Source organism: Pongo pygmaeus, chromosome 10, assembly GCF_028885625.2.
Source record: "Pongo pygmaeus isolate AG05252 chromosome 10, NHGRI_mPonPyg2-v2.0_pri, whole genome shotgun sequence".
In the NCBI taxonomy this organism is placed as follows: Eukaryota; Metazoa; Chordata; class Mammalia; order Primates; family Hominidae; genus Pongo; species Pongo pygmaeus.
Window position 1 is genome coordinate 94,998,111 of NC_072383.2, and position 24,691 is coordinate 95,022,801.

Sequence of the window (24,691 nt, forward strand, 5' to 3'; positions counted from 1 at the left end):
TAGTTTTTAACTAGCATTAGGGTTTGCCCTGAATTCCGTTATGGAATTTATCTGATTTACCTAAATCAAGGGCTTTGTTATAAACTTTTCTTTTGTCATCATTCACTTAAAACTTTAATACTTCTGTTAACCTATTTCAAATTGGGCCATGGGATCTGAGTTAGAGGTCTAAAGTTAAAATTGATCAAGAGCCAATCAGAACATTTTAAATATGCTATCTTAAAAGACACTGTAAAAAAGATTACCCTTCTCTTTCATAATTTTGTGTGTCTTATATTCCAAACACATTGATTGAATTTAGATAAACAAAGCACTGTCCTTCCTGCCAAGGCCAGTGTTTAGAGGGTGTGGACAGTCAAGTACAGAGGTAACATATTATGTAATACCTGCTAAAATAAAGATACTATGTAATGAAGGAAATGGCCTATTTAAATACATGGGCTATCTTGGAAGATGCCAGAGGAGGTAATATTTGTGTGGATCTTAAAGCAGAGAAGAGGACGTGAGATGCTCCAGAAAGAATGAAATGCATGGGCAATTCTGAGGCGTGAAATAACAGAATTTTAGGGAATGAGCGATTTTTTTTTTATGGTTTCAGAGGTTAGGTTGAACAGAGAGGTAGGTATGAGAGAGGGAAAGAGTAGAAAGGGAGATAAGTCTAGAAAATGTAGTCATGATCAGAATGAAAAGGGGTTTGGAAAAGTTTGCACTTTATCTTGCAAGTATTAGAGGAGCCATTGAAGGACTAGAAGACTGGAGGTTGAAGAGACTCTATAGAAAGAGACTGGGAGAAAGGCAGGAGGGAAAAGGAGATTTACTCACCTGAAGCTGTGGTTCCCAGTTCTTGCTGTACTTTGGAATTATCCTTGGTGTTTGTAAATAATACAGATGTTCAAGCCTCACTCCTGGAGATTTCTATTTTGGGGTAGAAATGGACCATTCTGATTTTTAAACTCCATAGATGATACTGATCAACAGCCTAGTTGAGAAATGTCTATGTTATAGCCATGCAAAAACACAGAAAGTTTTTTTTTTACCTCAGTTGGATTCATTGATGTGCAGAAAGAAGATGCAAAAATTAAGTCAGAAGGTGCTAGTGTTCAATTGGTTCACTGAATCAGGAACTACCAAGGCAAATTTTGAGATCAAATTTGGAGCCCAGAGAGGCTGGCTGGTCAGTGGAGATGGGGGTCAAAGGCAGTCTGCTTGAATGTAAGGGCCAGTGGGCCAGTGCTGCTGGTATATTTTACAGTCTCCCAACATAATCCCGAGGAAGGATATGTCTCCAAATTTCCAAGGGAAGTGGGGGCATTGGTCTCCTTTCCTTGTGTTGCATAATTTTTCCTTAGGCTGATTTTGTCTGTTCTTATGTAACCTGAAATATCTTGATCTCTACAGCCTGTGATGCGAATGAAGATACATTAACGTTTAATGTTCAAAATATAATAGCGTTTTATCTCCTTTCTGTTCAGGTAGGACTTTCTTCCCTCAAAGTTTTTCCACAGCTACCTGGGGAAATCCACTTATCTTTTCTGTCTCTGGCCTCTTCCTCATCAAGGCTCTCACCTTTTGTTGCCCTTCAAGGGAGTCCTGTTCTGTGGTACATTCGTCCCCTCACGGAGCCAAAGCTGCTCTGTTGTCTGTGGAAGAGGGTGAAGAGGGAATGAGCCTCTGCCCAGCTCTGTGCTGATCGTGTGCTCTGGGCCTAACTGGCTCTTTTATGGCCTTTTATGACATTGCTCCCTCACCATCTAGACCTGACCCTTTTGTCCATCCATTTGTTATAATTTTTAAAAATTAGTTTGGTTGAATGAGTGAAAAAGTGGAGGCAATGGAAGAGACAGATGTCATCCTATCACCTTGATTCATTCATTCAGTGATTCAAACAGTTACACTGATACCTCGTATGTGTATATAAATTAGCTTTTAGGTCTAAATACGGAAGGACTGGTATGCAGGCTCTAGAAACGTGGTTACCATATAACACATCCCTTCCCATACGAAGGAATGATTGTCTTTGCAGATGCCTAAGATTCTTGACCTGCGTATGCAGAAACATTTCTCAAGGCCTCCTGGCACCGAACAAGTGGAATTAAAAAACTATTCATCATCATGGATACATTTTAATCACGATTAATGATTTTAGACCTTAACGTCAACCATTTCCAATAAAAAAGAAAAATGAGAAGTTAATTCTGATCTCAATTTTGACCAGGCTTCATTATTTTAGAAAAAATATATGATGCTATAGTTTTATAATCTCTGCTACTACAGGGAGCTGGTTTCCTCACTCAGCTTTAAATGTGACTCCAACGCATACTCAGATCCTATCTCCAGTTTTTTACCTTCCCTTTTGAGCTTGAGGCTCAGGTTTCCAAATGGAAACTTCAACCTCAACATGTCTTCTGTAGGAGAAACAGCACAGGTTTTTTTCTGTCAGAATGAAATACATTTGAAATTTGGTAGACAGACATATTGTCTTTTCATTTCCAGGATCTCTTCTCTTATGTTTGTTGAATTTACTAGAACTTCCAGAATAAAATGGAATAGTGGCATTCTTTCTGGCTTTTATTGATAATTCTATTAGTGCTTCACTCTTAGCACTAAGAGTGCTATTTCGTGCTAGTAATATTTTGGTTATTGGCTAAAATTAATATTTTTAAATAATGCTAAAAAGAGCTTTTCTAATTTATTGACTTTAAAAAAATCTGTAATGAATGTTAAAAAATGTTAGAAATGTCTTTTTGGCCATTGAGCACTATGATCATGTTTTTTCTCATTTAATTTATGGATATATTAAATTATATTTATATACTTCCTAATGTTAAACTGTCCTTGCATTCCTGGGAAAAAGACAATATTATTACAGTTCATTATTTTGTTAGTATATTGTTAGAGTAAATGTGTTAGTATTTTATGTATTTTATTTAAGGTGTTTGCATTTGTATTTGTGAAATGACTGGTCTGTGTTTTTATGTGTAGTCGTTTTTCAGATGGTTATCAAAGTTAAAATAGTTTTATAACATTATTTGAGAGGATATCTGTTTCTCTCTGTATTTGGAAACTTTTAAAATGGCAAAAGAATGATCAGTTCTTTGAGATTTAAAATATTTTGTTTATGAACTCATTTGAGCTGACACTTTTTTTTTTTTTTAGGGTTTTGTTTCTCTTTTTTTTATATGAAACAATTTTTGGATAACATTTCCAGTTTCTTTGAACATTATTATTTCTGTGTTTAGGTTCCTGCTTTTTGAGTCAGTTTGCTGATTTTGTATTTTCATCCCTAATGACTAATGACGTTGAACATCTTTTCATGTGCTTATTGGCTATTTGTGTCTTTTCTGGAGAAATGTGTATTCACATTCTTTGCCCATATTTAAAAGGAGTTATTTGCCTTTTTATTATTGAGTTATAACAATTCTCAGTTATAACAGTGCATATAAGTGCTGAATACAAGTCCTTTATCAGATAGATGATTTGAAAACATTTTCTCCCATTCCGTAGGCTGTCTTTTCATTTTCTTAATGGTATCCTTTGAAACACAAACACTTTTGATTTTGATGAAGTCCACCTTATCTACTTTTTCCTTTGTCAGTGTGCTTTTGGTGTTCCAGAACACTTTAAGTGAAAGAGTAATAATAATAATAGTTCTGATATGGCAAAACAGAATGTTCCAGAGGGCTTAAAAAGAAAGAAAGAGAAGTAGTAGTAATCATAATCATAATCATAATCAATGTCTAACATTTATTGACTGCTTACTCTGTTCCAAGCACTAAGCATTTTAAATGCATCATTGCATTGAATCTTCTAAACACCATTGTGTAACTCAAGGTCACAAAGATTTGGTCATATATTTTCTTCTAAGAGTTTTATAATCTTAGCTCTTACATCTGAATGTATATTTCATTTTAAGTTAATATTTGTCTATGGTGTGAAGTAGGAGTTGAACTTTATTCTTTTGCATGTAATGTTCAATTGTCCCAGTACCATTTGTTGAAAAGACTATTCTTTCTTTATCAACACTTTAATCTTTACATGGATTTTTACTTAGAGCTCAGTTAGAGAGTCTTTGCCTTTTAATTTAAAAGGAATTGTAACCCATTTACATGCATTATTATTATTGCTTATGTATTTAGCCCTACTTTTGAAATGTTATTTAGGTCTGATTTTTATATTTCTCTTTTGTTTTATGTGTTATCTCTCTGCATATAACCTTTTTAAAAAGTGGTTGCCTTTCCATCAGCTTCACAGAATATGGTTTTTCTATTTTATTTCTTCTTGCCGATAAAAAGAAACTCTCAATAATATTTATTTCATAAACCACATATACCAATATTCTTATTATTTGAGAATCACACTTCAGCTGAATTAGGGTAGCTGTGTAATTCATCAGCATAAATGCAGATGATTGTGGTATGAACCTTTTAGGGAAAATGAAATATGATGGTAGATATTCAGAAGGTTCAATTTAAAAATGTAATATCTCATATTCATGTATGATAATAATGATAAACATATAAGATACATAAATATAATGCCATTGGTGATCATGATTAACCTTATTTAGTAGGCATCTTCTACTTTTGCAAAATAATTAAATAGTTGAAATATATATGTATATATTTGAGCCTGAGGCTTGAAAAACTGCATATAAAAATATAACGTTGTTTAACATCACTAGAATTCTATAAATGTAAATAGAGTTCAAGCTCTTGACATATATTTTTCTATTTTCATATTTCATTATAGGAAGCATATTCCTTAATTCAGAGGATTGAAGCTGAACAAAATGCCCTATATTCCTATCAGAAATATTTGGAAAGTTCAAAAAGAAAGAAAAGCAGAGTCCCCCCTCCACCTATCCTGCTGTCTCGAACTCATTGTTCTGTGACACTCAAACCTGCTCCATTTACTTCAGAGGTTAAGGTATGGTATCCAGTAAAATTTTTGCCTCATGCAAAGCAACATAAGTACTTTTATAACTACCGTGATTCATACTTTGATTGCTTTTAGGAACTGGATAGTCTTATTCATAAGCACTGAACACTGGATTAATATTCCAATGTCTTATCTATACTTAGTTTCTCCATGACTTGTTGCCCCTTATGCTGTTATATTTATGATATGCTTTGTATTGCATTGCTATACCCAAATATAACAGTAGAGAAACAGTAGAGAAGCACTTCCTTGTAAGTGTCCTTGTCACCATGACACACCTTATGCTGACATCCTCGTGTGCTCAAGATGGAAGTCTCACTTGAAGTGGAATCAGACATTTGAAGAGGGTAGAAGTTACTTCAGAGTCAGTGATGGTATGAGGCAGCAGAGTGTGTAAAATTTAGGGGTGATGAGTCTAGAGGTTCTGCCCAAAGTCCTTCCAAGTAACTGTAGATTCTTTCAACACAAACAAAGGACAACTCCAACCATATTATAAACCATACATCTTTGTGTATTTATTGGAAGGTGAGCTTTTTCTCCCATCCCTGATGCCTCAGAACTTGGCCTATATGTGACTAAAACTTGAGATTCAGTTTCTTCACAAGAATTTTGTTCTACCTAATTTATATTTTACAAACTACACTTTCCTCTTTGGGATGATCAACAACATGCTCTTTGATGTTACATAAAAATAAACTTTTATCTTTGTATCTTTGATTCTCTTTAGGATGTTCTGCTTGAAGGTATGTCAACTTGGTATAGTAGAGAGAACACAGGCTTTGGAGTCAGACAAATTTAGGTTTATAATTCTAGCTCCAACCTTTCCTGGAAGTCTGACCTTAGGAAAGCTAAATACATTTCCTGAGTTTTTTTTTTTTTTTTTCATTTGGAAAGTGTGTTTATTGTGAAAATTAAATGAGATAATGTATAATATTCTTGGCATATTAACTGATATCTTTCCACTTCTTGTATTAAATGTTAAGTAGTAAAGCTTACTCAAAACAAGTAATGGGCTAAGCGTGATGGCTCAAGCCTGTAATCCCAGTACTTTGGGAGGCTGAGGCAGGCAGATTACCTGAGGTCAAGGGTTCGAGACCATCCTGGCCAACATGGTAAAACCCTGTCTCTACTAAAAATACAAAAAATTAGCTGGGCGTTGTGGCAGGCACCTGTAATCCCAGCTACTCAGGAGGCTGAGGCAGGAGAATCACTTGAACCTGGGAGGTGGAGGTTGCAGTGAGCCGAGATCACACCACAACATTCCAGCCTGGGAGACAGAGCGAAATACCATCTAAAAAAACCAAAAAATAACGAAGTGATAGACTGTGATTACATTATTTGGTGATTTTTTTTGTGGATTCTGTCCAATGAGCATTTATTGAGTGCCTGTAATCTGTCAAACTCTGTGTGAGGTAATTGAGGTATAAAGATAAATATGGATTAAATGTGCTTGCATACTTTGAGGAGCTTCAGGAATGGCAAATGGACATCAGTGAGAACTGATGACAACCTTCATAGTGCTTTATAATTGTGAGAGGAGGGAAATAGAAGTGACATTGATCTTATATCTAACTGTGCTATGATAGATGCATTACTGCTGTTGATACTGGTTTTAAAGTTAAACTTTGGATTTTTGGAATCTGTTTAAGAATAGAGCTTCACTGATTTTGGAAAATTAGTACAGAACTAAGACCACATGCTTTACTAAGAGTTTTTGTTTGCTTTTGTTCAAATATTTGGATTTCTTTAACCAAAATCTTATTCTTTATGTACTTCAATTTAATGATTAGTTTATTTCATTTCATAATTCTTGGAAATAGGAAGATATAAGAGTCTCATATTTGGCCTGTAGTTTTAGGACTCATCAATGAGGACGTTATAGGAAGTTTATGTGTATTATGTTCATTTAGAGAGTTCCAGGAAATTATCACCATCTGTTACCTTCTCATCAGCACTAGATGGTGCTATGGGCTTAAATAAGTTTTTTGGATCAAGGCTTCAGCCATCTTTTGTTTTCTCAAAATCTCTTGTTGAGGCATTCATTTCATTAAAATCTACTTTTGTAGTTGAAAATGCTAATGTTATTTATATTACGTATAAACTGTTCTAAAGTTAGTACTGGTTTGTTCATGCTGTCTCTACCCTTATGTAGATTCTAATTACACATTGTTTCTTAGAGTTACATAAACTAATATGTCTTCATCTGTGGAACAAAATAAAAATATAAAGCCTGCTTGTAAAAATGCTTTTAGAGAGAATTTTACCCTCCAAATTCTGGTTTATATAATAGAACTTGGAGCAATAATGATATAAATCATAGAACATAGTCTTTCTGCCTTTTTTCTTCTTTGAAAAATAGTATCTTTTTGCATGGGAAATCAAAGGAAGTTAGTTTTGCATTTTTTTTTTTTTTCTGAGATTCATCTGATTTTTTTTTCTACCCTACTCTCCAGCTTCAGTTTCCTTCTGTGTTCTCTTTGTCCTGTTCTGCCTTTGACTAGTGCTTTTTAATCAGTTGTGCATATCACAATCACCTGAGAAATATTCTTTGGAAAGACAAAGATTTGGAAACTTGCATCAGAAATTCTAATTCATTGAAGCTAGACAGGCTTGAGTATCTGTAATTTACAAAAATGGTTGATTCTGTACAAATTTGTATTTTAAAGAAGTGATTCTGGAGCACAGTCAGTGTTGAGAACCACTTGTGTCAATTGGACATCGTTAGTATTTTTCTGTTGACCTGGAGGAAGGAGTAGCAGGCACAAGCTGTAAGAGGTAGTTGTATTTAGAGACAATTGTATTTTTTTTAGAGACAATTGTATTTTTCCTTCTTTCTAGCTTGCCTTGTAGTTTAGGAGTTGCCTCTGGGAAGAAGGTAATGACACAGCCATGACACCTATAACCCTCAGCAGTATGGCTCGTTCATAATACTACCCCATCAGGTGTCACCTAGCTCCCTTTTTCTCTGTAGGGAGAATAGTTCATTCCAATAATGAACCTTCATTATTTTGACACCTTGGCAAAAGGATCATTGTCTAACTATTTAATCAAGGTTAAGTTTAGTTGTTTCTGTAGGATTTATATTTTATGTTTGATTTATGTCTAATGTTTATATTTAAAATATAAAATTAAACTAAATACAAAAATTATCATGTTTTTGTAATAGGTTATCGTGTTTTGTAATATCATGTTTCAGAAAATGTATAAATTGGAGAAAAAAATTGACCCATTATCTACCTATCATCTTACCATTTTATCATCCAAATCCTACTGCTGTTCTTATTTAGGGATGTTTTCTTCTAGACTTTTTCATATGTATTTTTATATTTTATTTAAAATAATATGGTATCTTGCTTCTCTTTCCACTTGCTTTTTTTGGTCATACATTATCATGTAAAATATGAAAATCATTTGAGTGTTAATCTTTTTTTTACATCAAGACAAAGTCATTTTAGGAGTCAACCCCTGCCACTATCTGTCTGATCTCGGGCAAAGTTATTTAACATCTCTGCATCTCCATTTCCTGTGAAGCAAAATGATAATAGTAATCCCATCTCATGGAGTTGTGCATATTGGAAAATATCTGTAAATTTCCTAACAGTACTTAGCAGTAGGAACTGTTCAATTAATGGTGGTTAAAATAATTAATAATGAATAACATCTTAGTCTTAATTGCCTCAGTAAACTAGCTAAGGTTACTTTTACTCTTTAAAGATTAAACCTAAGTATATTTGTAAACTTGGATTTCATGTTTTAAAACTTGAATCATTACATTTTTATTTAGAAAAGTATTTTTTTTGCTACATTGATATAAAAGAATGCCTTTTAAACAGGCTCATTTTTCTCCTCGGCAGGTCTCCTGGTACTGCATTTTGGGTTGCAAAGCAGAAGGAAGTTATGGAAAAGTACGGTTAAACAATAATCATCTCCCAAATTCAGGAGAAGCGGTACGTCAAATTAAATGTCAGGAAATCTTACTGAAGCCTTTAATGATAATTAAATTTTTAAATGAAGTCATTGTTTTGGTGAATCTCTCTAATTTCCACTTGAATCATAACTAAAATCCAACAGTGAAAGAAAAAGGTTTTTTTTTAATAGAAGGTTTACTTAATTGTATTTTAAAAGTCATGTTATTTTAATTTTTCATGTATAACTTGAAATATATTTTTCTTAACAGATACCAGCTGACGGTAAAAGCATTTTTGAAGTGAAAGGTTTAGAAACCAATGAAAAGTATGTATTTGCAGTTGCTGCCTATTCTAACAATGGAAAGCTTGTCGGTGGTGCTATTGGGGAGACAACTAAACCAATTCTGGTTTATCCACCTCTTTCTACTATTACTGCTCGGATGTTCCTGACACAGGTAGAAGAGATTTCTGCTAATTTTTTCCACTTTTTTTTTTCCATTAAGCAGTTACGAAGTAATTTCTGATGGAAATAAAAATCACAGCAGATATTCTAAAACTCCTGTAACACATATTTTCCATTACTACAGTTTTGTCTCATAAAATATGAATCATTCCTTCTCTTATTAGTAAATTTGCTTTTTGACAATAACATTTTTTCCCCTGGATTACAAATGTAACACATATATATTAATTTTAGAAATGCTGGAAAATACTGAAATGCATAAAGAAGAAAATAAATGTTATCTGTTATCCTATCATCCAGAGTAGCAGAGTTCTTACCCTGGGGCAATTTTGTCAATGTCTGGAGAAATTTTCAGTTGTCACAAACTAGAGGGGTGCTACTGGCATATAGTGAGTAGAGGCCAGGGAGGCTGATAAACACCCTGCAATGTACAGGATAGCCCCCATAGCAAAGAATTATCCAGCATAAAATGTCAGTGGTGTCAAGATTGAGAAACCCTAATCCAGAGATATCCTTTTATTTTTGTGTATCTATCTGCCTATTTATCTATCTAATTTATATGTGTATATATATATATATACACATGCACACACATATTTTATATGAATTTATATACAATATATAATTTAAATCATGGTATACATATTATTTTACATCCTGATATTTTCACTTAACATACAATTGACATTTCTGTATTCCCTTAAGTATTCTTCCAAAACATAATTTTTAATGGTTCCATGGCATTGAATCTTATGGATATATAATAGTTTGTTAGTAATTCTCCATTGCTAAACATCTAGATACTTTCCAGTCTTTTGCTATTATAAACAAAGCTATGATGCCCAACTTTGTATATAAATCTTTACCTACATCCATGATTACTTTCTTAGGGTAAATTTATAAAAGTAAAACTTCTGGATCAGTAGAGGCAGAGAGACCTGAGTTCAAATTCCAGCTCCTCACACTATCACAGCCATGTGATAGTGGACAAGTAATTTTCATCTGTGAAGCAAGAGTAGCAGTAGTAGCTACTTCCTAGAGGTATTGTGGGTATTAAATGGAATTATGCCTGGCAAATATGATCACACAGTAGGCATTGAATAAATAGTATTGTTTTTAGTTAGGGATATACTCATGAATTAATGTTTTTTGTCAAAATAGTTGTTGCCTGACTTAAAACATGTCAACAGTGAAGAGGATGCTAGGAAGAGTGACTCATTGACCTAGGTCTCAAGTATCTAATTTTAAGCCTATTGTTGGCTGTAGAGCTGATGGCTTTTCTAAATTTTGTCATATTTCTATTCTATTTTCTCTTAATAGTTGATTAGTATTATAAGATAAGATCTTAGTGGCATTTTATATATCATATTTTTCAAAGAAAATTAAATTGAGAGAATTACTAGGATTTGTCTAGTATTCGTTTAGCGTGTCATATTGGCTCATGGTTTTCTGATGTTTTGGTATCTTTGGAATCTAATATATTCCCTAATTTGCAGTGATGGAGTTATTGTGAGGAACTGAATATTTCATCAAGGCCTAATTTTTCTCCAGGGAGTGGTTTGACTCTTGGGCTTAATTTGGTAGAACTTTCATTGAAAGTTAATAAAACTAAGTCAGAGCTATACTGCTGGGATAATGAGTAGTGTCATGAAGTAGTGACCTGTGTTTCTTTACTGACACTACATTTGCAGTTCCATAGTTTATTTATGATGGTTTATGTGCATTCTGTCTTATAATGTTAAGAGGCTAAAGCAAAGCTTTCTCACTTATTAAACCTCCTTAATTTACAACTTAAGTTTAAGCTTTTAAGTTTCAGCAAGTTAATGTACCTCTATTTTGTAAGTGCAATCTAATTTACATGAGAGTGGTTAGTTTCTAGTTTCAGGACAGTTCTTTTCTTTAAAACATATTATTATAAATATTTGATAGTAAAGCATGGAGACATTTCACTAAATGCCTGTGATTAACTTGGCTTTTGGGACTTTAGGTTGTACTTTTTACTCAGCATTATTCTGTAAATATTAATAAAATCAAGTGAATCTGTACTAGGCTTTCCCTAAATGTAGAAGGCTATTAGTTTAGTGTATCTGGAAATTTTTTTTGAGGAAAGTTTTTGAATTATATATTTTCTGTGGCTATTTTCTCTTCTTTTTAGACTATTTTTTTTTATTCCTCCTCGTTAAGTAGAAAATGACTAGATAATATGATATAAATGTAGAAGAGTAGAAATCTGTGAGCAGGATTCTGATCTTGACCTTGGAGACTGATTTTAGGCAAATTGGTCTCAATTTTCCTATCTGTAAAATGGATGTAAGACAAAATGCCATATTTGAGTGAATTGTTGAACTACCAAATCAAGTAGTGAGTGGGCACAATGGCTTACTGAGATAAGAAAAGGAGGAATATCGTTTATTTAAGAACTACTGTGTACCAGGCATTTAAAATTTATTATTCCACTTATTATAATAACTCCATGAGGTAGTATGATTACTTTTCTTTTATAGTTGAGGGAACAGATTAATTTAATCCTTCCTCTGCCAAACCCACTGTATCCCTAAAAGGGTGTCTCAGGGAGGTTAAGAAATGTACCCAAGGTTGCTCAAGTAGCAGATGTCAAGCCTGACGCTTGGGCCAGCTCATGCCTTTGGACTGCTCTGTCCAGGTTCCAGGAAGTCACGTATTGGACACCTAACATGTGCCAAGTCTTCTAGAGCCTGCATCTCTCCAATCTACTAAGTGACCCTCTGCTCCTTAGAGAGCTCCTCTTCTCTTTAACCCTCTTCCTTCCCTTTCACTGTCTTTTCCTCTTCCTCGATCAATTTTCTTTTTATTCTCTTCCTGTGTTGGCGTTAATCAGCAGGTCTTCATGATCTGTATTGGCAGTAGAGTTTGATGTTGGAACATGAATGCTTTGTCAGCAATCACGATGGTGGCAGGTGAAGGGGAAATGAAGTTCACACGACTCTCACTTTGTATGTGAATTCATTAAAACCCATTATTAATCAAAACCCCTTTTATTAATAATGGTTTGTCTTTTGTCTATTTTATTTTTTATTCAAATAAAAAAAATAGGCCCAGTGTGGTGGCTCACGCCTGTAATCCCAGCACTTCGGGAGGCTGAGGGAGGCAGATTGCTTGAGGTCAGGAGTTCAAGACCAGCCTGGGCAACATGGTGAAACCCTGTCTCTATTAAAAATACAAAAATTGCCAGATGTGGTGGCACGCACCTGTAATCCCAGCTACTTAGGAGGCTGAGGCGGGAGGATTGCTTGGGCCCAGGAGGTGGAGGTTGCAGTGAGCCAAGATTATGCCACTGCATTTCAGCCCGAGTGACAGAGCGAGACCCTGTCTTAAAAACAACAACAATAACAACAAAAAGAGTTTTAACTCTTCTTTTCCCTCTCATCCTCTAACTGAAGATTACCACTCTTTCCACTCATCTATTTATGGATGAATCATTTAGTCAATGTTTATCTTGTGCTAGGTTATATGCTAGATGTCATCACTTCATCCTTTGAAATATGTTTGGTTTTTTTTTTTTTATCAATCTCATTACGATGACAGTAATACTTGTTTAGATAATTCTGACGTATGGTTTCAGTTAAAACCCTGATTGCAAGTCATGGAACCAGGTCAGCTTGGGGTAATGCAGCTAGGCCCTGGGAATGCAGCAGAGTCCAGGCAGCTCTAGGTCTCATACTTCTGGTTTATCCTGTGCGTCTGCTTTCTTGTATTTTTCTCTAAACATTAGCTTTCATTACTTCTCCATCTTTGGAGGAAAGGTGGCAGTTCCTGAGTTTTTATATATCCCTCAATTTAAGCTATAAATGGAGATCAGCTGACTGGCCTCTAATTGTGGCTCCAAATTCCTGGGAAAGAGAATGTGATTGGCCCACCCAGTATAATAAAGAGTCTGATCTCTCTCTCATCTTTTTTTTTGAAATGGTCTTACTCTGTTGCCCAGGCTGGAATGCCGCTGATCTCATTTTTGATGTTTGACAACTGACTTGTGACTTGTTTTTATTTTTTATAGACTTATTTTTATTATTTATTTATTTTTCTTTGAGATGGAGTCTCACTCTGTTGCCCAGGCTGGAGTGCAGTGGTGCAATCTCAGCTTACTGCAACCTCCGCCTCCCGCGTTCAAGCCATTCTCCTGCCTCAGCCTCCTGTGTAGCTGGGATTACAGGCATGTGCCACCACACCTGGCTAATTTTTGTATTTTTAGAAGAGATAGGATTTCATCATGCTGTTTGAAAATGTAGGGCTTTTACTCTAGCTGTTCCTTCTGCAAATGCTCTTCCCCCAGAGAGCCATTCCCTCATCTCCTTCAAGTCTCTGCTTAAATCTCACCTTCCTTGATCACCCTATTTAATATTGTAATCTACCTTCCATTCCCCCACTTCATAGACCTAAGACTGGTCACGAACTCCTGACCTCAGGTGATCTGCCCACATTGGCCTCCCAAAATGCCGGGATTACAGGCATGAGCCATAGTGCCTGGCTGCGACTTGTTTTTAAACCTCACCCTTCTTTTTGCCTTTGGCCCCACATCTGGGCAGGATGATAAGAAGGTCTATGAGCTCTCCTTCTTATTTTGTGGCAGCAGGAAATTTAAACCTTCCAGCCAGCATGGACTTTCCCCAGTCCTATCTCTCAACTCCTATGAAGGCCCAACCTGCTTTCTCCCTCTGCTTTGCCCAAGCCAGCCCAGACAGTCATGTGCCTGCCAAGCTTTCCCAAGAAGTCCCTTGTGTAAGTAATATACTTTCTCTCAAATTTTCCTGCTGTATGAAGTGTCATCAGTCTTAACATCAGAACCAAACTTTGGATGGGGGCCCATCTTGCTTTGCAGGGGAGTCTCTAACAACCCTGTTACAGTCTAGTACAACTGCTGGGTGTCCTTCTCTGTGGGTAGAGGGATATTATCAGGAAAAGAGGATTTTTAAATTAATTCAACACATTATTTGAGTGCTTACTCTGTGCCAGGCATTGCCCCAGGTTAGTGACTCTAAAACTTGAGTGCACATAGGAATGACTTGGAGTACTGGTTAAGCAGATTGCTGGGTCCCACTGCCAGAGTTTATGATTCACTAGGCCTGAGTTTGGGTCTGGGAATTTGCATTTCTAACGAGTTCCTGGGTGATGCTGATGGCCCGGGGACCATACTTTGAGAACTGATGTTCTAAGCAACATGCACAGAAGATCACGGTAGGAGCGTGGTAGTAAGCAACATGGTAGGAGATAGGTAATAAACAATGACCACTGTAAACAAGTAAATTATCTAGTATTTCAGAAGATAATGAATGCTATGGAAAAACCAAGTGGAGTATGTAAAACGAATTGGAAATGTGAAGTGGGGGAATGGAAGGTAGATTACAATATTAAATAGGGTGATCAAGGAAGGTGAGATTTAAGTAGAGACTTGAAGGAGATGAGGGAATGGCTCTCTGGGGGAAGAGCATTTACAGAAGGAACAGCTAGAGCAAAAGCCCTAAGGTTTTCAGAAGTGTACCTGGTATGCTTGATAAACAGCAGGAGGCTTGTGTGGCTGGAGCAGAGGGACCCACGGAGAGTAAAAGGACAGGTCAAAGAGCTAAGAGGTGAGTAGGTAGATGGGGAGCAGATCATGAAAAGACTTCCAGGGCATTACAGGGACTTTGGCTTTTGACTTGAGTCAAGTGGACAGCGATTGGACAGTTTGGAGTAGTGGTATGATGTAATGTGACTCCTGTTTTTAAAGGTTCACCCTGGCTGCTACATTGGAAATAGAACATAAGAGGGTAGAGTGGCAGCACCATCCACTGCTGTAACCCAGTGAGAGGTGAAGGTGGGTTGCCCAGTGTGGTAGTAGCTGATGTGGTGAGAAGTATTCAGTGTTTGGACATGTTTTGAAGGAGGAGCTAACAAGAGTCCATAAAGAGAAAAATAAAAGATGACCCTGAGGTATTAGCTGACTAATTGAAAGGACAGAGTTGACATCAACTGAGTTGCGGAAGGCTGTGGGTGGTGGAGGTGCAGGGGAGTGGGAAATCAGTTCAGTTACAGGCATGTTGAGGTAAGGTGTTTAGTGTATATGGAGAGAATTGTTGAGTAGTCAGTTAGATGTATGAATCTGGAGTTTGGGAAAGGGGTCTGGGCAGGAGAGGGATTTGAGAGTGATAAAACTATAGGACTAGGTGGTATCAACAAGAAATGAGGGTAGACAGAAAAGAGGAGCAATTCACAGAGTGAACCCTGGGGCATACCAATATAAAGAGGTCGAGGAAAAGAAGTAAAAGGAAAACCAAGAGTGGAGTTCTGGAAGCGAAGCGAAGGTCAGGCATCAAAGAGGAGGTATCTACTGTACTTAATTATTTCATTAGTCTTATAGTGCTTCTTTCTCATTTTAATTCAGCCCCTCTAAAATCTGTTCTGCACATCACTACCAGAACCAGGTTAACCATTTTTGAACATGCTTATATCGTGGCACTCCTCTGCTAAAGAAACCTCACAAAACCTCATGATTTTATAAACCTTAATTTTAATCACGGTATCTTTTCTTGTTTTGCAATGTTAACTGATTGAACAAAGAACATTATTTTAAAAAGGATACATTTTACAAGAAAAGAACAGTTAATTATAGTTTCACCAACCCTCTTACACATCATCTGTTATTGCTTTCCATGATAAACCATAATAATTATATATTTTAATTCTATATATATATTTCAGTGACCACTTAGTACAGCTGAGTCATTTGATTAATGTAGCCCAGAAAAGCGACTCATTTACCACTCTAAGACTTGGCTTCACTGTTTTTACTGACTGTCAGGCTCTGTACAAATTATTCTACTTTTCAATGTTCTGGTTTCCTCATTCACAAATAGGGCTGGCAATAGAGCTCACTTCGTGAACTTTGATGAAGAATAAATACAGCAATGCACATAAAGTGCTTAGTCCAGTGCTTGACACCTTTAAATTCTTCCATCTGATTTTCAAGGCCTTCTGAAATCATGTCTCACTTGAACTTGTCCAATCTTATTACCCACTTGTTTCTTTTCATTTTTTTTCATCTCAGACCTTGCAGGGATGAAATGTCTACTTTTTTTCTTTTTTCAAACTCTGACCTGCCTCTCTAGTCTCTCCTAAATGTATTTTAGAGTCATTTCCATTACTGGACCTTTTGGAGATTCTGTTTTAACTGTGCCAATCTGAATCTTATCTCTGCCTTAGGGTTCAACTCAAGCACTGCCTTTTCCTTGAAATCTTCATGTCTCCTTTTCTAAAGCCTCTGCAATTATTATGTTATTCTTTGTAGTTTTTCTGTGATGTTATGGGTTTTATGCCTTTAACCTAATTCTAGTTTCATAGAGTTTGATACCATCTCTATCTAAACTTTGAAGAGTCTATCTCTACAGTGCCTAACACAGACTAGAAACTTCATAAAAGCTTACTGGTTGGAGATCATGAGTATTCATTGGCAGATTTGAAAAGTTCTGGCCCTCTAAGTTATTCCCTGGAGTGGAGAATATTCTAGTAACTTGTCATTCACTTACTTCATTCCATGAATGCATTTATACTTTATACCTTAGCTGTTTCCATAAAGGATTTGAAGCAGTGTAGAACTCATTTGGTGAGATTTTATATTGTTATTTACATATTTAAGTGGAGTGCTTTTTAGGAACGTCTTTAAAGAAATATATTCTACCATAAAAAATAGGTAAGTCAGTTTTTTTCTTTTGAACTTCTAGGCTTCACCAGTGAAATTATTTATTTTGCCTAATGTTAAATTTGTTAAACTTAAAACATGTAATGTCTTCTTGGAAAGGTTCTCTGTTTTATTCTATACTCTTTTCAGCTTGTGAACTTTTTGTTGCACAAAAGCTCTGAAAGTATCAGTCAGAACCAGAAAAGAATAAGGTATTTTTCATATATTGGGTTTGGGAAATCTGATTGTTTCTCTTGGAACAGATTGTTCATTATAACAGTATCTGTAATAAATGGAGTGCACTGCTGAGATAGATGGAAATGAAATTAATTTGGCTCAGATGTGATCTTTGTTTTACTTATGAGGATTTGAAACATCCTTACAGGGTTTCAAATTTCCATGCAATTTAGAAATAAAAGAGATTTCAAAAATGTATCTGTCTCCCTTGCCAGTGGCCGTTACCTGACTATGGCACTGTGGAACAGAAGAGCAAATGTGAATGATTGTATCTGAAATGAGTGTGTGATAGCACCTTATAAAATGCTGTCATAGATTGTATATTTTAAGAATTGTTGTTTAAAACATTCATTCACAAATAAAACTATTACATAAATATGTGCTTTTTGTTATAGGTTGCCTATCAAGTTGGTAACTATGAATTGGCTAAGAAAGTTTTCTCACCAGTTTGGGATTATTTTGTTGCTTCGCCGCTTCAGGATAAACAATCTGTTATTTGTTTAAGCAATATAATTACTATTACACAGAGAAGGTAATTAGAAATATTCTTCTAAAATATTAATTTGCTTATTGAAAATATAGATGCTGGATGTGAAGGCTGGAATTATTTTTAATATCATGTTCAGATAGTCCATATAAAATGATTTCTAATAACTATTGTAATAAGAGTATACATTGCAAGGTCTCATGTGCTTGTTAGAAACTTTCTTTCTTTCTTTTTTTTTTTTAAATACTCACTCACTCTGTCACCCAGGCTGGAGTGCAGTGGCATGATCTTGGCTCACTGCAACCTCTGCCTCCTGGGCTGAGGTGATTCTCATGCCTCAGCCTCCCGAGTAGCTGGGATTACAGGTGCGCACCACCACGCCCTGCTAATTTTTGTATTTTTAGTAGAGATGGGGTTTTGCCATGCTGGCCAGGCTGGTCTTGAACTCCTGGCCTCAAGTGATCTGCCCACCTCAGCCTCCCAAAGTGCCGAGATTACAGGCATAAGCCACCATGCCTGGCCAAGAAACTTTCTTTCTAGAGTCAGCAAAAACACTGGAGGCATAAGGTTGAAGGTTATGAAATAAAAATACCAACTACAAACCAAAGTAATATCAGTTATATCATAAAACACAAATATGCATTGGGAACTTTTGTACCAGAGAAAGGTCAAATTGGGGTTAAGGTTATGATCTGACAGGTTGACTGTTAGGGTAAGAAGGCTTTTCTTTTGCTAGAAGGGGCTCCCAGGATTACACCATCGGCAACTTCAAATAGGCCAGTAGAAGCCATATAAAATTACTATCCTTTGTCTTTACTGCCATTTTCCTTAAAAGTACAAAGTTTTGAAGCAGGCTCAGAAATGAGCATTACTGTAATTTCAGGCGGTCTCAATAACAAATTCAAAAGCAACAAGAATCTCTGTCACCTGGTTGTTAATGCCTGAAAGTTTTAAAATAAGGAGACAACCCTTCATTCCTCAATCAAAAATAATGAGCTTAAATATGCAAATATTGGTTCAGGCAAGGTGTTGATTCAATTAAACAAATGCAGACTTAGCATTTTCTATGTACAAGGATGCTATGCGCTATGGGGGGATGGGTTTCAGAGGCAGTTTAGAGGAGGAAGAAACAGGACTTAGATATGTGACTTGTGGGGATAAGAGAGAAAGGAGTGAAAAGTGACTGGGATTTCTAGTGTTAACTGACTGGGAAGTCTGTGACATTTACTAAGGGGATATGAGAGATAGAACAAGTTCTTGGAGGAAGATATTTAATTTGATTGAGAATATTTTGAGTTTGGTTTTCCAGCAGGATGCCTTTGTGAATATGAGATGCCAGTAGGTTTATTTATCTGGTGCTGACACTCAGGAGAGCATCAAGGCTAGAGATACAGATTTAGAAATTGTCCATTGAGTTCATCATCAAGATCTTGAAAATGAATGATATCTCCCAGGAAATGACTGTTTAACAGAAAAGACAGAAGGCTGGAATTGAACCCTAGGCATTGCTTAACATTTAGGGAGCAGAAGTAGGAGATGGAACCAAGGAAGGATATTGAAAAGAAGCTGTCCGGAAAATGAAAGTCCAAGAAAGTGCATTGCTAGGGAAAGTGAAAGTATCACCAAAGAGGGACTGGCCAGAGATATTAAATATCAGTGCCAGGTCAGGCAGAGCAGCTGCTCAATAAAATGCCACAGAGAGGGTTGAGTAGAACACAAATGAAGAAGAGTTGGCAATTAGGAGGCCATTGGTGAATTCAAGAGAGCCACTTTTGTAGCATGATAGGCCAGAAGTCATTTTGCAATTGGCTAAGGAAAAAAAAAAGAAAATGAAAAATCCTAACAAGCAAAGACCACTCATGTGAAGTTTTGTGGTAAAGAGGAGGAGAGCAGGCAGAAGCTTAGTCGGGGGGCAGGCTGAAGGAAAGAATTGTGGAGTGTGGAGAGAAGCCAGCCAGTAGAGAGGGAGAGACTGAAGAAGAAAATGTAGTTGATGATAACACTATGGCGGTCGAGCCTGGAGGACATAAGAGCTCATGGGGTGGAAAGAACAAAGGACTTAGAAATATTTTTTTTTGTGGGGAATGTGAACAGGGAGACATCAGGGATAAATGGAAGTGTTGTTGAGATGCAGTAATGACTCAGTTGATGTAATCGAACATGAATTTGTACTGAAGCCCAGCTCCTTGTGGCTAAAGATCCCATCTGATTCATCTTTATACCCAAGGGTCTAGAACAGTGTCTTGTACATAGTAGGTATTCAGCAATTGTTAGCGTGAATGAAAGAAAGAATGAGTGAGCAAAATCAGTAAGTGATCGTTGTCACAGAGATAGAAAAATTAGACAGTGACATCTAGATTCTGAAAATCTATAGTGATTTTGTCATCTTGATAAAAAATTACTTTGTGTATTAGAACCCCCAAAATTGCCACTAATTAATTTTGTGTATCTGTGACATAATATTTCAGTAGTTTAATTTTCTTAGTTGTGAGCTTGTCTGTGCAAGAATAGCTATTCTAAATATTTTTGATGCTTTTTTGGGATCTTTGTGTAGATACTGAGAACAAATCAATGTAAAAAGACCAGTTGACCGGCTAAATCAATTTATATTTATACCTGCCATTTACTTCATATTGCAGATTACATTCAGATATTTTGGCAGAGACTTCTTCAATCCTCTTGTACCTTTTTCTTAGAAATATTTTTGTAACAAGTGACATCAAAATTAAAGAAGAAAATCTTTTCTGTGATAATATTAAAGGCAATGAGATTTTCCCATCTCAACAAGTAAGTGAATTAAAGTGACTAAAAACATGTCAGATTCACTATATTTTTTTCTTGATGTTTTAAGGTCATGTTTTTTGAGTGATTGCATAGCTTGTCTGGTGAATGGGCTGAAAGGACATTGTATGATTATGCGACTTTATGTGATATTTCATATAAGTTTCACAGGCCTGAGTTCATGTTTTTTTCTCTTTTTTTCAGTTTATCTCTTTGCCCCCGTGTGTAAAAGTATTATATATTTCAGACATTGGAAAATATATAATGTACAAAGTGAAACCCGTTGTAATCTTATTACCTCTAAGAATACAACGATTTTGCTTTCATATAATTTCTCTAATTTAAGAACATGTGCCTAGACAAATATGTTATTATTATTTATGAAAATGGGATTATGATCTACTTGCTATTCTGCAACTTGCCTTTTTAACACTTTTATAATATATCTTGCACATATTTTCATGCTGGTATATATCAATCTGTCACTTTTTTTTCAATTATAATATTGTCTTCATGGAGGCAGGAATGTAACCTATCTCCTATTGATAGATTCTCAGTGTGGTTATGAACATTGCTGTATGTACATCTGCAACTCTATAATGCTCTTGCCTTTAATAATGATCCTACATTATTTTTTTTTTCATTCCTGCTTGAAGTTCACTTTTCTTCCTCTCTTTCCTTCTTTAGGTATGGAGGTTTTAGCTGTCTATGTTTTTTACAGTTGCTATTTCCTACCCATCCATTAACAAATTAATTAATTAACCAAGACATTGTTACATGGGACTATGCCAGTTTCTGGGGATATAAAAGTGAAAAAAATGATTCTTTGCCCAAGACAAGTTCACTGTCCTGTGGAGCCCAAGTACTCAGAACCATCTCAACCTGTTCCTACTAAATTGCCTTCAGTTTCTTCTTTCAGCATATTCAATCTGAAAACAAAGACAATTTTCAAGTACTTCAATGAATTCCAGAATGCTAGACTACCATTTTAGTAAAAACTGACTATATGGAAATTTCTGGTTACCTCTCAGACAGTTTCTTTGTACATAATCTTGAACGTATATATATAGAAAAATAATGAAATCTTTCCCCAGGAAAGGAAAAAGAGGAGTAAGAAAGGATTACTATTCTTTTTAAGTGGCATTTACTCTCAAAACCTTAACTTTACATTTTACTATCATTTAAATTTAAGTAGCAGAAGTATAATTAGCAGAAGTATAATAGGAGGTTAGCTTGGTTTACTGAAAATTTACCATTTTCTTTCAAATCAAAAATGGAAATGAGAACCTGTTAATCAAATGGGGGCAATATTATAGAGATGTTATATATTTTAATTGTTAATTTATATTTTTGAAAACTAGATTTTTTTTAAACATAAAAATATAGCCAAGTTTTTAGCTTATCGATAAAAAAACTGGTTTCTGTTATGGTACTTGTATTGTTTTATGAAAAATTCTGAAGCTTAATTCTAAGATTGTGCTATCTATAGGTAGCATTACTGGAGAGTTAGAGTTGTTTCTGAATTTAGATTTTTTAAAATACAAACTCATGTTGTTTTTAGCCAGAAGGATCACATTTTCTACCCATTCTTCTCCTTAGAGACACATAAGCTAAGCACCTATGTTGAATCTGAGTAACATTGCCTGTTTCTTTACAGATTGCCAGACTGATTGAATGTGAGAGAATATTAGTGGCATTGGAACTTAGCAACTTCCTAAATGATTCCAGCTGTGCGCTTCAAGCTGTGACTCAATGTTATGGCCTTCTTGCTCCCATAATCTATCACAATATTGTTTTGGTACCTGTTGTACAGGTAAGGGTATTCCTCTCCCCAAGAGAAGGGAATCTTTATAAAGGCAACTTAACCATTCATTTTAGAAAAGAGAAGCAATGTATCTCTTATAAAGGGCAAATAGGTCAGGAACCAGTATTATGAAATTTTAGCAGTTAACTGAAAAACACTTTAATAAATTATACGTCTGGGCAAATATAGATAAGGACATAAAATGGGTTTCTCTGAAAATATTTTTCCCTGTTCCTGTCCATATTTAAATATTGGCAATTTAACTTTCAGAGTTTTAAAGTTATTTTAATTTTTATGTTCTCGTAGTGTCAGAAACAACATTTATTCAAGGCATATTGTTAAATCCATCATCTGGAGAAAAACATGGTGGAAGACCCAAGACAAAATACCTGGTGTCTTGGTGATGGAGGAGTTAGGATTTATGGAAAAAGGGTAGCTGAGACCTGGCTGAAGGGATTATATAGTTTTTCATGTTTCTTAACATATCACCATGGATTTAGTGGCTTGAAAGGACACTCATTTACATTTTCACAGTTTCTGTGGGTTAAGAGGTTGAATACGGGTTACCTGGGTCTTCTGTTTAGGGTCTTATGAGGTTGAAATCAAAGTGTTGGCCAGGGCTGTGATTTTGTCTGAGGCTTGAGATCCTTTTCTGAGTTCACTGTTATTGACAGAATTCATTTCCCTGAGATTTTACATAGGAGGTCCTTAGCTCCTAAAGGCCAACTGCTAATTCCTTGCCACATGGCCCTTCCACATCATGGTCCTTTGCCTTTTCAAGGCTGTTGGAGAGTCTCCTCCAGTATGCTGTGAGGAGCCTTATCTAGGGTAATGTAATCATGAGACTGATGAGCTTATCACATTCAGGAGCCCCACCCACACTCAAGGGGAAGGAATCACACAGGGTGTGTACACCAGGGGGAAGAATCTTGGGGACCGTCTTAGAATTCTGCTTACTACAGGGAAGTAATGAGCCATGTAAGATTTTGCTGCTGATACTTGCAGAAAGTTATCACCATCATTGTCACTGTCATCATCAACATCATGATCATCACTGACACATTTTTTGTCATCCTAGAAGATGTGAGTGAACTCACACAAAGTCCAAAAATTTTTAGTACATGATCGAGAAGACTAACTAGACAGCTTGAGTAACTTAAAAAAGATTCACCTTGGAGGGGCTCGACGGAGCATAGGTGTGTCTCCTTCTCCTACATTCCCTACAGCTTCTGGAGATCTGCCTCCAGAGTCTAAAATCTAGACTCATAGTTGACAGCCTTCTGGGTCAGTTGTAAATAGATGGAGCGGTTTTCTCAAGTGTGGAGTATGGTTCATCCAAAACCCAAAGGTGCCAACCTGGCATGGTCTTTCTTTTTAAAGGTGAGAGATGCCAGATGTCAGACCTACTTTGGAGGGGGTATCCCAGCCTTCCCCAGATATTTAATGTGGCAGCCCTCTGAAATCTTCACTGAGTCTATTTCTACCCATTGGAAGGTGTTTATCAAGGTCTTCAATGTACTTGACATTTCTTGATCATTAAGTCTGAGTAACATGATGTCATTGATATAGTGGCCCAATGTTTTGTTTTGAGGAATGTCCAGAAAGTTCATATCCTTTCACATAAAATTATGTCAGAAGTTATAAGAATATTCATTGTCTTGGGACAAGACTTAAAATGCATACTTTAATCTGTCCAGTGTTAATGGGAACTAAGATAGAAAAGAAAACATTAGCTATATCGATGCACACCTTTTAATATGTGTTAGCTTAGCAAAGATACCACATCGGGAACAGCAGCTGCTCAATTGACTGAGTTTACTGTAGTCCACTGTTACTTTCTAGAATCCACTGATTCAGGATACCTTTGGCTAGAGAATGGATTATAGCTATGGGAAGTCTTAGGAAAGAAGTCTCTAATTGAATTGTATTGTTTGGAATTGGAAAAGATCAGTAGAACAGAGGGTAGTTTCCAGAAATAGGCCTCAATATATATGAGAATGTAATATATGACAGAGTTGGCATTTCCATTCAGTGGAAAGAGAATGGACATTTTTACTAAATGATGGTAAAATGCCTGGATATTGATCTGAGAGAAAATAGAGTTTGACTCCTATTTGTACCATATACAAAAAGTCCAGATTTATCAAAGACTTAAGTGTAAAATAAAGCAAAAACTTTAGGAAAAAATTTCCCAGGAGATGACATGTGCAGTCCAGGGTTTGGGGGGAAACATTTCTAACCAAGACTGAACTTCTAACAGCAACAAAGAACCTATGTGTAACAAAAAGGACTATAACAAAGATAGAAGAACATTTATAGATTTGGAAAAAAACATCTCCAAATGTGACAGAGGGCAAATATATATACATGTATAACAAAAAGT

At 35.9% G+C, this 24,691-nt stretch overlaps 1 protein-coding gene across 1 annotated transcript in view; it reads left to right on the forward strand.

Moving 5' to 3' along the window:
• The window catches only part of CFAP54 (cilia and flagella associated protein 54), a 379,132-nt gene that overhangs the window by 84,020 nt on the left and 270,421 nt on the right, over window positions 1-24,691 (forward strand). The window contains exons 20-25 of the mRNA XM_054442311.1: window positions 4,750-4,926; window positions 8,793-8,885; window positions 9,116-9,301; window positions 17,632-17,768; window positions 20,363-20,510; window positions 22,162-22,317. Of these exons, the coding sequence (XP_054298286.1) occupies window positions 4,750-4,926; window positions 8,793-8,885; window positions 9,116-9,301; window positions 17,632-17,768; window positions 20,363-20,510; window positions 22,162-22,317 (897 nt within the window). The remainder of the gene's footprint in view (window positions 1-4,749; window positions 4,927-8,792; window positions 8,886-9,115; window positions 9,302-17,631; window positions 17,769-20,362; window positions 20,511-22,161; window positions 22,318-24,691) is intronic.